The sequence below is a fragment of the Miniopterus schreibersii genome (assembly GCF_964146895.1).
Source record: "Miniopterus schreibersii genome assembly, chromosome: 7".
Classification (NCBI taxonomy): domain Eukaryota; kingdom Metazoa; phylum Chordata; class Mammalia; order Chiroptera; family Miniopteridae; genus Miniopterus; species Miniopterus schreibersii.
Window position 1 is genome coordinate 37,848,511 of NC_138108.1, and position 15,015 is coordinate 37,863,525.

Sequence of the window (15,015 nt, forward strand, 5' to 3'; positions counted from 1 at the left end):
CCCCTGAAATTCAGAATGCATTTATAGAATAAAAATGTGAAAGAGCTGAACATTTCTAAATTTACAAGAATATTTCCCCAAACCATGAAGATATGAATTGACTGTCATAGGGGGGAAAAAAATTTGATTCCTGAAAACGAATAAAAGGAATTTATATGGCTGCGTATATCATCATTTATGCTAAATAAAAGTGTTTTTGGTAAATTGTCAGGGTTATTTTTTAAATACATATATACACACGAAAATATTTTTCTGAGTGTGTAGCTTTAAAGCACAAACTCACAAATATCTGTCCAGGACAACACCAACTTTTAGGTTCAAAGGTCTATTATTTGATAGGCATTGTATTAGTGAGAAATCAAAACATTATCAAGTCTGTTATAAATTACCTCAATTCATAACTCAAGTCATTAATTCTTCAAGTTAAAATATTTAGAAGTATTTCAACTTTAATGTTTATGAAAGCATGTAGTAAAAGGTCCAAGTCTTAATATCTAAGACATTCATAAACCAAAACGTAATTAATTTTCCAAACTGAAACCTGATTTTACTTTATAGAAGGGCAAAAACATTCTTCCAGTACATATCAAAACCATTTCAATTTTAAAAAGTTTGTTTAAAAAATACTTTGTAAAATTAACCTGAACTGTGGTTTTATCAGCGAAGTTGTAAGCCATAATGCTTTTAAGTGACAACTTCTAAATTATGATAAAGAAACTCCTAATTAAAGTACTTATTATACATATTCTTCTTGCTATACTATTTAGTCAGTGTGTTTTAAAACTCAGATTAAAAAGAACTTACCTCAAGAATCAGTAAGTTCTTTGTCGTTTGTTGGATTCTTCTCTTGGGGAGTCTGCCAGCATAACTTTAAGTCTGACTCCATTTAGGATCTTTCCATGTAAAGTACTAATTGCATCATTAGCACTTATTCTATCTGCATACTTGGCATACCCCACATTTTTTCCTGACACAAGGTAAACTTCAATCAGGTTACCAAAACGACTGAAACAAAAGTAAATAAAAAATAAAAAATCAACTGATCTTAATAAATACTGCTGCTCAGGTCTAAAAGTTGGGGTCGATTCTGGACTCCTTTTTCACCCCTTTCCCCATATCCTATCTCCCATTCAAATCTCACTTCTTAAACATCTCCTCTCTGTTTCTCTTCATTCTCACTCAGGTTTCTTTCATGAAGACAATCATTACCTTTTCTTAGATTACTCTTAATTCCTTCTTCATTAGTTTCCCTGCCCCTCTCCAATCCATTCCCCACCCTGTCTTCTGAGTGATCTTTCTGAAACATAAATATCATTCCGTCCCTGAAAATCCCTTCAGCAGCTCCTCACTGATTGCCCCCAGAGTAAGACAAACTCCCTCAGATACCTTGTGAGCCTTTCCTGACAGTGTCCTTGTCCTCTCTAGCTTTACGTTCCCTCAGTCTCAAATTCGATATTCTAATACCCTCCTTTCTCATTCTCTCTGGCAGGAATAACCACCCACGCTCCCAGCTTTCTTCCAAGGTTAAATTATTTTTATCCTTCAGGTCTCCACCATACCTTGCTTCTTTTAAGGAGTCTTCTAAGATAGCTGCCCCTCTTATGTATTTCATAGCCTGTCCACTCCTTTTCATAGCACTAATTTCACCACGTTGAAATTTCCTACTTATTTATCAGTCTCCTAAATAAGGTGATCTCTAAGACAACTATTTTATCTTGTTTACATAATATAATGTTTTGTTTATATAATGTCTTTAGCATTTAGCACAGTGCCTGCCTGGAACAGAGGACAGGTTCAAGAAATAAACTAAAAGAATCAGTTGAATAAAAGTTAAAATACTTGAACCTCATACTTGATATTTTGAGCAGCTCTTTAATAAGCTTCCTAACCATCTTTTAAAGTTACTAACATTGTTATAAGGCAAATGGAAAAAAGAAAAAGTTAAGGAGTTATATTAAAAACAGAAATAAACAAGAGCCTTCCCCTTTTGACACTTATTATATACTCTTCTGTACAATCAAGTAATTGTTTACTCAATGAAGTAATTATAAAATCCTTAAGGATCCAACAGAGTGCTGACAAAACAGAAGATGCTTAGTAAACACTGTTCATTTCAATTACAACTACAATGGAAAAGCTATGTGATAAGAATTTTAGAAGACAGGTGTATGCAGATGTATCTTCTATCAAGAAGCAAATGATTTGTACATTCCATGCATGCAACTTTTCAAAACAATCCTATGGGTTTTATGCCTTCAGAACAACATAATGGCCCAGCCAGCATGGCTCAGCAGTTGAGCATCGTCCTATGAACCAGGAGGTCATGATGGATTCCTGGCCAGGGCACATGCCTGGGTTGCAGGCTTGATCCCCAGTAGGGGGTGTGCAGGAGGCAGCTGGTCAATGACTCTCTCTCATCATTGATGTTTCTATTTCTCTCCCTCTCCCTTCCTCTCTCTGAAATCAATTAAATAAATATATATACACACACAAAAAACAGGAAATTAATTTTGTGTGGGAACTTATGATGTGTGTGTGAATAATAGAGAAGGAAATGATCATATATTTTAAAAGATGGTATCAATAGAGTTTTTTAAACCACAGAACAAATCATCTCTACCTGATAGGTATTGGACTTGAGAAGTTTCAAGATTGTGAGAGTGCTTAAATTACTAGTTTAAATAAAGTACATTATAAAATGTAACTGTGGAACTGAAATCTTACCAGAATATATCCTCTAATACATCTAAAGGTAACGGGTGAGGGTTAAACACGATAAAGAGTCTTTCTTTCACAGGAGTTTCAGGAGGGGCTTTTTTTTTGCACGATGGAAGTACAACATCTGTCTGGATTTGAGGCAGCTGTGATCCAGAACTTCCTCCAAATTGCTGTTGAAGAGGTGTGTACAAAACGAGAAAAAGAAAAACTACACTTTAGGGATCTTAAGCCAAGACCGAAAGAGATGTGTATAATGACCCCTATGTGGTCTCTTACTATATAGCTCTGAAAATGTTCTTATATAGGTAATAAACCAAGGCCATATTTACTCTATACCCTATGGATGTATTGTGAAGGTTAAATTCTTACCTACTTACCAGAAATTGCTGCTGACTTGGGTTATTCCACACCATCGATGCAAGCTGTGCAGCTACCATCTGCGTTGCCATTTTTCTAAGGAGACTGGGGATAATAACTGATAATTTACAGAAAGCTAGAAACACTCAGTTCCTTAACAGTAACTTGTTCTGTGCAGCCTCCTCACCTGAGAGGTCAACTGTTTTCTAACTTATTCTTCAGTCATAATCATGGACCCCCAAAGCCTGCCTCAGGCTCTCCTGGAATGGTACTTACTCTGTTGCATTATTCCCATCATCAACGAAGGAGACCCCGATTCGGTTCCCAGGAGGGTACTGAAATCCATGTAACTTGTATTTTGCATAAATAGCTGATGCTACATTGAAATACTGAACCACTCCATGACCTAAAACAAAGGTAAATAATATATAGGAGTTGAATGAGAAGAAGTAAAAAGAAGTCGGTATTTGAAATGAAGGAAAGGAGTTTCATTTCAAGGTATAAAGTTTAGAAAAAGAGACTTGGGGATGAAGAGAAAACTTTGAGAGTTTTAGAACTCAGCCTAGCATTAATCAAGAGTGCAGAGAGAGACCCTGCTGGGAGGTGTTTCTGTTGTACAACCAGAAACGGAAAATGCTCTACTTGTAGGAGTTAAAATATTTTTAAGAAATAAATGACTCGCCCGGCCGGGCGTGGCTCAGCGGTTGAGCGTCGACCTAGGATCCAGGTAATCAGGGTTTGATTCCCGGTCAGGGCACATTCCCGGGTTGAGGGCTTGAGGCAGCGGATCAATGACTCGCTCATCATTGATGTTTCTATCTCTCTCTCCCCCTTTCCTTTCCTCTCTCTGAAATCAATAAAGATATATTTAAAAAATAAATAAATAACTCCATATAAAGAAGATATATTCCCAGGGGTTTATTTATCAAGGTACCACTGTATTTAAAAGTTTAAAGCAGATAAAAAGAAAAACTGTCACACAAACCATATCTAACATATAAAGCGTCATAGGAGAAAAGCCATTTTAACAAAACACGTATTTAAAAATAATATAGACATTATTTTACCATAATTTGAATAAGGGTCTCGTTGAACTTCACAATATTCCAATCCTGGAACTATATCAAAAATGCTGAAAAGCTGCTCTTCAGTGAAAGGAACTCTTGATACAACTGACAGGCGTTTGGAGATAGCTTCCTGGCCTCTGTTGTCATTCTTGTCAAAATTTGAAAATTCAGGTTGTTGCTCTCCAACAACATAGAAAAAAGTAAATCTTTAAATTTCTATACATCCAAGAATTCATTTAACATTTTAGGTACTAGAAAATAAAATGAACTTTCACTGAGTCTATTGCATGAACAAAGGCACTGTATTATGTAGAACGTTCTTGGTCAACAGCACTACCAAAAGGGACCAATGACAAGAAAACAGACAACTCTTCCCCAATGCCCAACCTTCAACACAGAAACACAAGCAGAAACGTGCAGTCTACTTTCACAAGAATATGTTTAGTATGCAAAACTGCAAAATATTGCAAGTGTTTCTCCTAAAGGAACATTTATGCCAAATAGCATGAACAGCCCTTACTTTCATCACCCTTTTCCCCCATTTTCTAGCTTTTACTTTTATCATTCCTCTCCTCTAGCTCTAATTTTAAAGCAACAGTAGCTTAGGGATAAAATTTTAGGATTCAATACTGAGGAAATATCTGTATGTGTCTTTCATACTTTTTTGGTTAGCAGCACAGAGGTAGAAATTCACCCAAAAAAGTGGCAGTCACATAGTTTAATATTTAGGAGGTGTATAAAAATGTATAACTACCCATAGAAAACTACAATTGGAAGTTAAAATAAGTGTTAAATATTAAGGACATGAGAAGTCATGACAAACTTAAAACAGAAAACCCCACTACAATATGACTTTTATTCACTAAGTGATATTTACAGATTGCCAATAAAAGAATATTTTTAAAAATTTAATTCAGATTGCATATACTACATACACTATAAAGTAAAGGCAGCCTGCTTACCAAATGGAAACATATTTACTCTAGGTTCATGTCCCAAAGTCTCCTGCCTCATATTACTATAATAATCTTGTTCTGAAGATTCAGATGCTTTATTTTTGGGTTCAGCCAAGATTGCCCTAAAACCTGAAAAGAGAATCCATGAATTTCAGGCTTCACAGCAAATTTAACATACCCACAAATATATTTGATTGCTAGTGACTGACTTAGCTTTATAAATATAATTGTATAACACAAAATCTACACAATGGCCATCTCCATCAGACCTACTTCTTTGCTTTTTGGAATATAAAAAAAGGTCAAATAAGAAACAGCAGGAATTCCAAATTATAGGTCAATGTAAGACATGAAGGATCAGCAATTCTATGCTATTCCTTCCAATCTCCTCCAAGAACACATTGTCCCAGGCTCCTCAACATCAAATCCTATAGGGATTCTTCACATTCAACCTGTCATCAAGGTTATTCCTTTGAAATATACTTAGATTATGTTATATTTCACTCTAACTTCCCTGACACTGTTTTTAATTTAGATTCTCGTCAGTTAATTACAACAACCCGTCAACTGTCTCTTTGCCTGTGGATCCAGGATTTTAAATAGGGGTCCAAGAATGAGCTTCAAAAGGTGGGAAGGTTCCATGAACCCTCTGAAACTTTAAACAAACTGTTTATGCCTATATGTGCATATGGGCATGTTTCAAGGAAGAAGGCTCATAGTTTCCATTGTATATTCAGTGGCTTCAAAAAGGATAAAAGTGGCCAGTTTGAATTCTTTCCCTGAAATCCATCCTTGATACTATGGTTACATCACCTGTACTAAAATAGCCTGTATTATTTTCCTTTTTTAAAAACAATCTACAAGGCAATCCAAATGTGGACCAAGCTTGAATTCTTTATAAGCTCCCACACATAGTTCTAGTATACCTAGTTATCTCTGTCTCATAATTCCTCAAAAGAAATATTATGCTTTACTCAGACTGCTGCCTTCACAGTATTGAGTAAAGACATGTTTATACCTAGCACTGTGCCTTTGCTAAAAAATTTAATTCAGATTGCATATACTACATACACTATAAAGTAAAGGCAGCTCTCACCTTCTGTCCTGTCTACTCTCCACCAGATGCAAGTCCTACCTCCAATGCATTCCCATGTTCATTCAGTGCACTTGTTTTTCAACCTCTGATAGCCTGTACCACACACTTTTGAACATTTTCTTAATGTGGCAAATTTTTATTGAGGCTATTATCAATAGCAGTACCTATGACTAAGTTTTCAATAAATGTTTATTAAGGGTTTATTACTGTACTAGGTACTTGAGGTGACAGAAACAGACAAATAAGAAATACTCCTTGCTTTCAAAGAGTCTTTTAAAATTTGATTATTCTTTAACTATTTTTTGCCTTTCAGATCTTGGCTATCCCCTATAGCTATAAATTCCTTAAATGGCAATACTGTTTTAAATTCCATTTGCATGCCTCCTCTTAACCTAGTGACGAGCATACCACAGGTGCTCAATTAATTCTGACAGCAATTTAGAAGGCTCTGAGAGAAAATTTTGGTGTGTATCTTAGTGATATCTAAGAATTCTACTAATCAACAATAATTCTTTCCAGTACGTACAGATTTTTATAATATCCTGAAACCCACGAATTTAATTACTGCATATTTCATTTCTAAAGGTCAATACAGCTACGAGTATGACAATAAAGAAAACTTTCCTTGGCTTCTTTATAATTCTTATTCTCCACGATATATACCAGCAATAGCAGAAGATCTCATTAACATCACTCTAGCTTGAAATTAACTGAATGTATATTTACTTACCCATGTTAGCAAACCCAATAAATCATACCTTAACCTATATGCTTGTTAGTATACTAAATTCTATTTAGGGTTTAAGTCAAATATGAACAAATATTAGAGAAAACTTATTGAGGTTTTTTTAATATAAGAATAAATATTAAAAAAAATTCCTGAAAGGGTAGGTCGATTTCTTAATAATTAATATTCTAAAATACATACTCTAAAAAAAACTCCCCAAAAGCTATAGAAATAATAACCAAATATGGCAAAAACACTTTCATTTCCTAAGTTAATGCATTTGCTCATATTTCTTTCCAAGATGGTGCCTCAATGAAAGCTTAATCATAGCCCAAAATAATTTTCATCTGAGGGCTATATATATTTAAACTCCCACTGCTAAGATTAAATTAGCAGGTGTGGCTATTAGCAAAAACCAGTATTAGATTCAGCTATTGAGAATAATTAGAATTTTAAAAAAGTTTTTAACAATGTTAAACAAATACATACTTACTTCGATCACAGTTTTCTATTGCTTGGGCAGCTTGTGATGGTTTTAAGTATCGAACATAGCCCAGACCCTTACTTTCTCCAGTGACTTTATTCTTAATAATGCTGCAATACTCGATATCTCCATACACCTATGAGAGTTAACAGAAACGATCTTACAGGAGTCAAAATTAATAACTGGAACAGATTATTTCAGAACTTAAAATTTATTTGTAACTTTTATAAATATAACACCCCCAGAGGCCTAATTTTAGGACAAAACCTTTATAAAGAATAAGCCTTTCTGTGAATAAGGACAATGCTAACATACTATAGGCCTGTAAAAAATACAAGATAATACAGTTCACACACTCAGACTTGCCTTACCTCTACATGAGAGGCAATACAGAGAAGTGGTAAGAGGGTGCTTTAAAATTTTAAAGAACAAGAGCAGGCTCTGGATTCAGACAGCCTGGGTTTAAATCTTGGCTCCAGCACCGAACTAGGTGTATAACTTTACTTAAAACTGAACTTTATCCTTCAGTTTTTTGAATCTGTATTTTCATTATGAAGGCTGGAGGGGGAAAACACCACCATTAATATTTTCTAGTTTTTATATATTCTGTAATTTAAAGTTAATTTATTCTAGGTATAATACTTAGAAACCAGATTGAAAAAGATAACTTAAGAAATAGTTATTTAATTCCCCCCACACACCAACCTAATGATCTAACTCACACCACACTTTAGATTTATTAACAGTACAACTAACTTAGGATTATGAGTTATCACAGATGCTAGCTGATTAGAAAATATAAGTACCTTAAATTTTTCCCGTAGATCTTCTTCTGTGTAGGACTTTGGTATCATAACAAAGATTCTTGTAAGTTCTTCATCTTCAACATCTCGGTGACTTCCAGATGATCTGGACTGAGCAATAAAAACCTAAGAAACAAACAAAACCCACAAAATAATGTGAAAAAAATCAGTTGTTTTCCTATTTCTTAAGTACACTTAATTCATTACTAGTATGAAGGTCATGTTAGGTTAAATGTAATGTAATAAGGTCAAATAAAAAGAATTTAATCTTTATTGAAATGACTTTTTTTTTTAAATCCTTACTGGAGGATGTTTATTGATTTTAGAGATAGAGGAAAGGGGAGAGAAACATCTATCAGTTGCCTCCCATATGCGCCCCAAACAAGAATCGAACCCTCAACCTTTTTGGTGTACAGGACAATGCTCCAACCCACTGAGCCACATGGCCAGGCTGCAGTCTTTTTATGTGAGCAAATACCAATCTCTGCAGTGTGTTTTTTCCAAATGTATTTTTACTTTGTATTCTGGTTTACCAAAATAGTGAATGCACTAAAAAAAATGTGTACTCTGCAGTTTTTGGGTAGTGTTCAATAAATGTCAATTTATAGTTGATTAATAGTGCTATTAAAATGTACATATCCACTGATTTTGTCTACTTGTTCTTTCAGATACTAAGAGTGTATATAAAAATCTGATTGTGAATTTACCTTTTAGTTCTATCAATTAGTTCATCTATTTTGAAGCTCTATTATTGGCTACATAAACAACAGGGGTTATGTACTGTTTGACTCATATTTTTTATATCTGTTAATACTCCTCTCCTGTTGAAGACCATTTTGTCTGATACACCAGCTATTTTTACCCTTTTATTTTCATCAACCGCTTTGTATTTTTATACCTAGTGTCTCTTATAAATAGTACTTAGTTCATTCTTTTTTAAAATTCTGACAGTCTCTGCTTTTTTTTAGATTTTTTTTCTCGTTCAGAGAGGGAGAATCAATGAGAATGTAACACGGATTGACTACCTTCTGCACGCCCCTACTAGGGAATCCAGCCCTAAATGGGGAACAGAACTGGTAACCTTTTGGTGCGCAGGCCATTGCCCAATAGAGCCACACCACCAGGGCAACAATCTCTGCCTTTTAATTGGAGCGTTTAGTAATTTGTTTAATGTGATATTTGACATAGTTGGGTTTAATTCTAGATGGTCATATATTTAATCTTTAAAAAAGTTGCCCTGGCCAGGTGGCTTGGTTAGTTGGAGCATCATCCTATACACCAAAAAGTCAGGGCACATACTCAGGCTGCAGGATGGATCCCTGGTCAGGGTGTGCATGAGAGGCAGCCAATCGATGTTCTCACTCTCTCTAAAAATCAATAAAGATATCCTCAGGTGAGGATTAAAAAAAAAAAAAAAAGATTAAAAAAAGGGTAATATAACCATTCTCTGAATCATCTCAGTGACTATCCAAATGATGTATTGAATAAGAAAATGCACAGAGTGACTTGATAAAAGACTCTATCTGATAAGACTATTTTTCTACTACTGACAATTCAGTTTTATTGAAACATCATCTATAACATTAGATTATTACTTGGAATTTTACATTGCTTTTATTTCACTTGTGAAATTGTTTTGGTTTTATATTATTCCAGAGGAATGTTAAAATCTCTAAATAGGATTGTGGACTTGTTTATAGAACTATAATCATAAGAATTTTAATGGCTAGTTTTATTTTTATAACTTCAAGTAATAAAATTAATATAAATTACCACACAAAGGGTCTTTGAGGGTTTTTCTCTTCTTTTAAGTGTGTGTGTGTGGGGGGGGATATGCCATTCAAGAATGACAAAGCCAGCAACTAAAAGAACCCAGAACTTACAAAGCCATGAGATTTTAGGAATACTGAAAAAGGTTATGTTTGCTTGGAAAACAGCTGTCATAGAGGTGTAGAACCTTGCTTACAAGACCTTGCATCCAGAGCTATATCCCCAGGTAGAGTCTACTTCCAATTTCAATAAATCTACACTATATGTTCACTATATGTCAGCCACTGTATGAGATATTAGTAACATTGAGTAATGAAGAAATGGCCCACTATAAAGTTAGTCTAGTGGATGTATCACTAATGAATAGTCAATAGGGAACCTCTATAGTATATGGGAAGATACCAGGGGGAAAAAGGAGTCTCAGGTAAGATTTGAGATTGAAGACGCCATCAGATCACAAATTTCTAAATATTAGGAGACTGGCATGTTTCATATATCTGATAAAAGAGACAGTTATCTAGGTAGAACACATGTATAATTAATCACCTAATGAATGATTTCTCCTGAGATTTTATGTTCACAGACTACGGGCTCTTAACTAAGAGACATTCTTACAAAGCTAAAAACCAAGATTTTTCTCTTCTATTTTCTAGGTTTACCCCTTTCCTCCAGATAATGTAGCTGGTCACAAAATGACTTTTACTGGGACAATCTTTTCTGGCTGTAGGCCTGGTGATGTAACTTTCTAATCTGTTGTAGATAGATCCTGTGGAACTTTGCAAAAGCAAAGTACATGAAAAAAAATTAAAGCTGAATTTGGCTGGGAATACTGAAAAAATTACATTCCAGTGGAAGATAGCTCAAGCTGCAGCAGCTGCAGAATGAACTTTGTCTAGGTAGGCACTGTAGTGAATGAACTCTGTGACTGAAAATGAGTGAACAAAAATGTGAAAAACAGAATTTAAATTTTAATTATCTTTGGAAATAATTTAACTTCTCTGTGGCTAAAAGAGAAGGTGCATTTCAGTGTTGGGAATTTTACTTCTCTTGTAGGAATTTAATGAAGGAAAGGAGGTCTATAGGTTTCAAATTTGGAGCACGTTTTTGGTTATAATCTCTATGGTTACGTTACACTCAAAAATATAAAAACCCTCTTCGCTAAGATCATAATTGGAAGGAGATGAAAATTATCAATCTAGTGCAGGAGTCAGCAAACCACAGCTTTTGGTTTTTCTACAGCCTATGACCTAAGAATTGTTTTTACATTTTTAAAGGGCCGCTAAAAACAAAGAGTATGTGACAGACTGTATGTAGCTCACAATGCCTAAAATATTTACTATTTGGCCCTTTAGAAAACAAGTTTGCAAACCCCCAATCTAGTACATGCTGTGGCCTTACAATTAATTTTGTTGATGATCTGCTGTCACCCATTTCAAAGGGTTGGGGATGTAGGAGAAGAAAGAATGTCTATTGTCTACTGTGCTGTTGGTGTAGTCCCGGGCTCCTCCTCTTTTGCGTATGGACGTAAAGGAAAGACCTCTAGAGACTGAAATATCTCTGAGTCTTTCATTTATGAAAGTCCATATTTATAATATTCTTCTGAGTTTTCTGCAGTAAATGGGGAAAAAAATGAAAAAAATTTGAGGAAGAGAATTTTGTGGAAAGCTCAAACAAAATACACATACAGCAACTATTTCTGCAGGATACGTGAAGGGTACATTTTAAGCAACTGCTAGATTCTTAGGATTAGGCCCTGAACTGAGTTCAGAGCAAGTAAGGAATGACATCTTGGCAACAATAAGGATATACTGAGGGCTTACCTCGTACCAGGCACTGCGCCAAAAGCATAGATTAAGTCACATACCCCCTCAAAATTACCTTTTCTGCCATGTGTCAGTTATAATTTTACAGACAAGTGAAGAAACCTAATATAAATACCACCAGGGTGAACTAAGTACACAAAGAAGCGTTTCATACAACTACACTAGCATCCATCACAATGATTTGGCTCTTCTTAATGCAGTTTACTTTGGTCTGCTTTCACAGAAAAGCAGCAGTCTAACAAAACATATGCTTTTAATACCTTCACAAGTAGGGCTTATTTAAAATGGTTTTTAAAATCACAAAAGTGATGAATATGTAATAGTAGCAATTTTAATCACCTGCACTTAAATGTTATAGACACTTGTCAGGTAGTGGGAAAATGCCCAACACCAAGAGGGCCACAGTTTAATGGACTTTTATTAAGTTGTTAAACCCCATACCTAACCGTGGAAGAGCAGGATTATCTGTTTTTATAATGATACACGAGGGGGGTAGGGTTTGTTCTGAGAGAGGAGAGTCAAAGAAGTCCTCAAAGTAGGCCAGGGCCAGAGTTCCCCAGGGACCCAGAGCTCCCGATTAGTGACCGCGGGAGGGGGTGGCCCGGCCGCTGCAGCTCTGCAGCCCGACGCGCCGCAGCCGCCGGCTGACTCGGGGGCCGGTGCTCTCTCCGCTCCCCTCCGAGCCCCGCATCCCCGTGCAGGCCCGCGGGACGGCCCCGAGACACCCTCTTCCCAGCCCCACGCCCCCCGCCCCCAGAAGGCCAGGCGCTGCTCAGCCCGCCCCCGAGAGCAGACAGACTACCACTGCCCAACCCTGACCCGGCCGCCCGGGCGGGTGAAGGGGGGCCCGACAGCCGCCCACCCCCGGACGCCGTCCCCGCGGGGGCCCCGACAGGCACCAGCACCTTGATAGGCTTGGTGTCGTTGGGGCCGAGGCACCGACCGTGCATCTCTTCCATGGCCCTGCAGGCCTGCGAGCTGCGCGCGAACTTCACGAAGGCGATGCCCTTGGACTCCTTGGTGTGCTTGTCCCGCACCACCCAGATATCCTGGATCTCGCCGAAGGGCGAGAAGCGCTCCCGCAGCACCGACTCGGGCGTGTACTTGCTGATCACCAGGAAGATGCGGCTGTTGGGCGGCTCGTCCAGGCTGTCCACGCCCGGGCGGAAGCCTCCGCCGCTCGCACAGCTGCCCGCCTCGTCCATGGCGCTCCACCCCCACGCGGGAGCCAGGCCCGGGTCGCCTTCGGCCCTCCTGGCCTCCGCCGCGCCCGCCCCCGCCGCGGTCGCACCCCGAGCCGTTGCGGGGCCGGCGCTCCGCTTCCGGAAGACGCTCGAGTCTGGCGCAGTCCGGCCGTGCCGGCTGCCGGCTTCGGGAGAGCAGCCTGCAGCGCCCCCTGGCGACCCGGGGGAGCCTGACCCAGCCCCGGTCTTCAATGCCGCGGGCCGCGGTCCAAACATCTGGTGTGCAATCCTTGTACCCTGTGGCCAGAACTGCCTCGTCTGCTGCGCGCGCTTGTCCAACTCTGGCTTTACACCACCCTCAGAGGATTCGTCCCCAAAACTTGCCATCTTGGTCATAAGCTCAATAGACGACCACCGTAGGACAGAATTAAAATGGAAAAGCCTTAGAGCTGAAAAGAACCCTTGTGCTCATCCAATTCCAGCTTCATTTGTTGAGAAAATTGGGATAAGGAAATTGAGGCCCGTGGAATAGCCATGGTAACAGAGATACACGTAACAGAGCCCAAAACTGGAACGAACACCTTCTGCCAATCAGCTCAACTCCCACAAGCACCCTGGGCGTTTGAGAGCAGAAAGGGTCGATTATTCAGCTGTGAAACTAGGAGAAATGGTAAGGTGCAAGCAAAGGGCATACTGACCTCTAAGGCTTTGAGGAGAGGTCGTCAAAAAACTAGCAAAAATCCAGAAGTAAGGCCTGGATACAGCATTGGCACTGGAATGAAGTGAAAGGAATAATCCAGAAAGTGGTTCTGCGGTTGGGCTCCTTGAACGTTCAAGTCCTGGCAGCTAAGATTTGGGTTGCTATGAACTCAAACAGAGAAATACTATTTATTGTATGCCAACTATGTGCCAGGCCCTGGGCAAGGAGCTAGACATACAATGTGGAATAGGAAGGACATGATTCCTGTCCTCAGGGAACTTTTCTTCTATTCTGTAAATCTTACATGTAAGTATATATAATGCAAAGTAATGTCAGATTGTGTTCAATAGTTTTGCCTGAATTGTGTGAGCTTGGACAAGTTACTTCATATTCCAACTTCAGTTTCCTCAACTATAAAGTAGAAATAATATTACCTATTAAATGAGGGAGTTGTCAAGCTTAATCAAATAATTCATCCATTCATCTAAAACAAATGTTTTTGACTGTCCCCTATGTTTTAGGTACTGCGCTATATTGAAGTGATATAGTATTAAACAAAACGGTCACTCTGCTTCCCTCATGCAGATAATAGTTTAGGCTTGTATAATTAGGATTATATGAGATAATATATACGGAGCTAATAGTTTAGAGATCCGAGATAATATATGTACAATGGCACAATGGAGATTAATTTTCTTGCTCTCTTTGACTATGGTGCTCACTCCCCAACTCTGGATATTGAATAATTGTGTGACAGCAACTAAAAGTTAGGGACCCTGGGTTCTCACCCTGAATTTAGCACAAGATTGTGACAGTTTCTCCTTGCATTTCATTCCACATTTGTAAAAGGAAGGCTCTGTTTACCCTGGAGCTTAGCAAGTCAAGGAAGTATTTTAGCTTAACTTTCCACTTCTCTTTATCTTATCCAGACCAATCAAAGTGAATGAAAACAATGTGGTAATGTAACAATTTTATTGATGTAAGGAAGTATAAAGATTCTAGCAATACTATTTGCACACCAGTGCCATCTGGTGGAAAGTATATAATTTTCTTTAACCACTTACTGGATAATATCTGCTCTGTAAAACAAGATTACTTGTTGGTATCCTGAAAATATCGGGCTGATATTCAGAGAAGTTACTTTCTTTTCTTAAAGAAAGGATTAAAGATTGCATAAAACAAAACCAGGAACAGATATATTGGGAAATGATAAGAAAGCAAAATTTCTTCACCTCTCATTCATGTGAAAAACCACATATTCAAGGAAAATAAGAAGTGTACTTATAAATTACTAAAATACTCGAAATATTTTCATTGGCATCAACCTCTT

General features: G+C 37.7%; 1 protein-coding gene across 3 annotated transcripts; it reads right to left on the bottom strand.

Moving 5' to 3' along the window:
- Nucleotides 1-804: 804 nt before the first annotated feature.
- Nucleotides 805-13,139, bottom strand: RBM45 (RNA binding motif protein 45). Of its 3 annotated transcripts, none has more exons than XM_081143211.1 (10): nucleotides 12,745-12,808; nucleotides 11,377-11,586; nucleotides 8,212-8,334; nucleotides 7,415-7,541; nucleotides 5,105-5,227; nucleotides 4,143-4,322; nucleotides 3,352-3,481; nucleotides 3,096-3,180; nucleotides 2,725-2,888; nucleotides 805-1,005 (listed from the first exon to the last, which is right to left on the bottom strand). In XM_081143211.1, exons 2-10 carry the CDS (start codon nucleotides 11,407-11,409, stop codon nucleotides 813-815), a joined length of 1,158 nt encoding a protein of 385 aa, XP_080999337.1. In that variant the 5' UTR covers nucleotides 11,410-11,586; nucleotides 12,745-12,808; the 3' UTR covers nucleotides 805-812. The 3 variants fall into 3 exon arrangements, with proteins under 3 accessions (XP_080999337.1, XP_080999336.1, XP_080999335.1); XM_081143210.1 differs by having other exon boundaries at nucleotides 12,707-12,796; XM_081143209.1 differs by lacking the exon at nucleotides 11,377-11,586 and having other exon boundaries at nucleotides 12,707-13,139.
- Between the last annotated feature and the right edge of the window lie 1,876 nt (nucleotides 13,140-15,015).

What these genes read in the sequence shown, in the direction of transcription:
- RBM45 (XM_081143209.1), bottom strand. Translation starts at nt 13,006, where the DNA reads ATGGACGAGGCGGGCAGCTGTGCGAGCGGCGGAGGCTTCCGCCCGGGC. An exon ending in ATCTACGGGAAAAATTTAAG is followed by an intron (nt 7,542 to 8,211) that starts GTACTTATATTT and finishes TAACTCTCATAG; the next exon opens with GTGTATGGAGATATCGAGTA. An exon ending in CAAGTCAGCAGCAATTTCTG is followed by an intron (nt 2,889 to 3,095) that starts GTAAGTAGGTAA and finishes CCTCTTCAACAG; the next exon opens with CAATTTGGAGGAAGTTCTGG.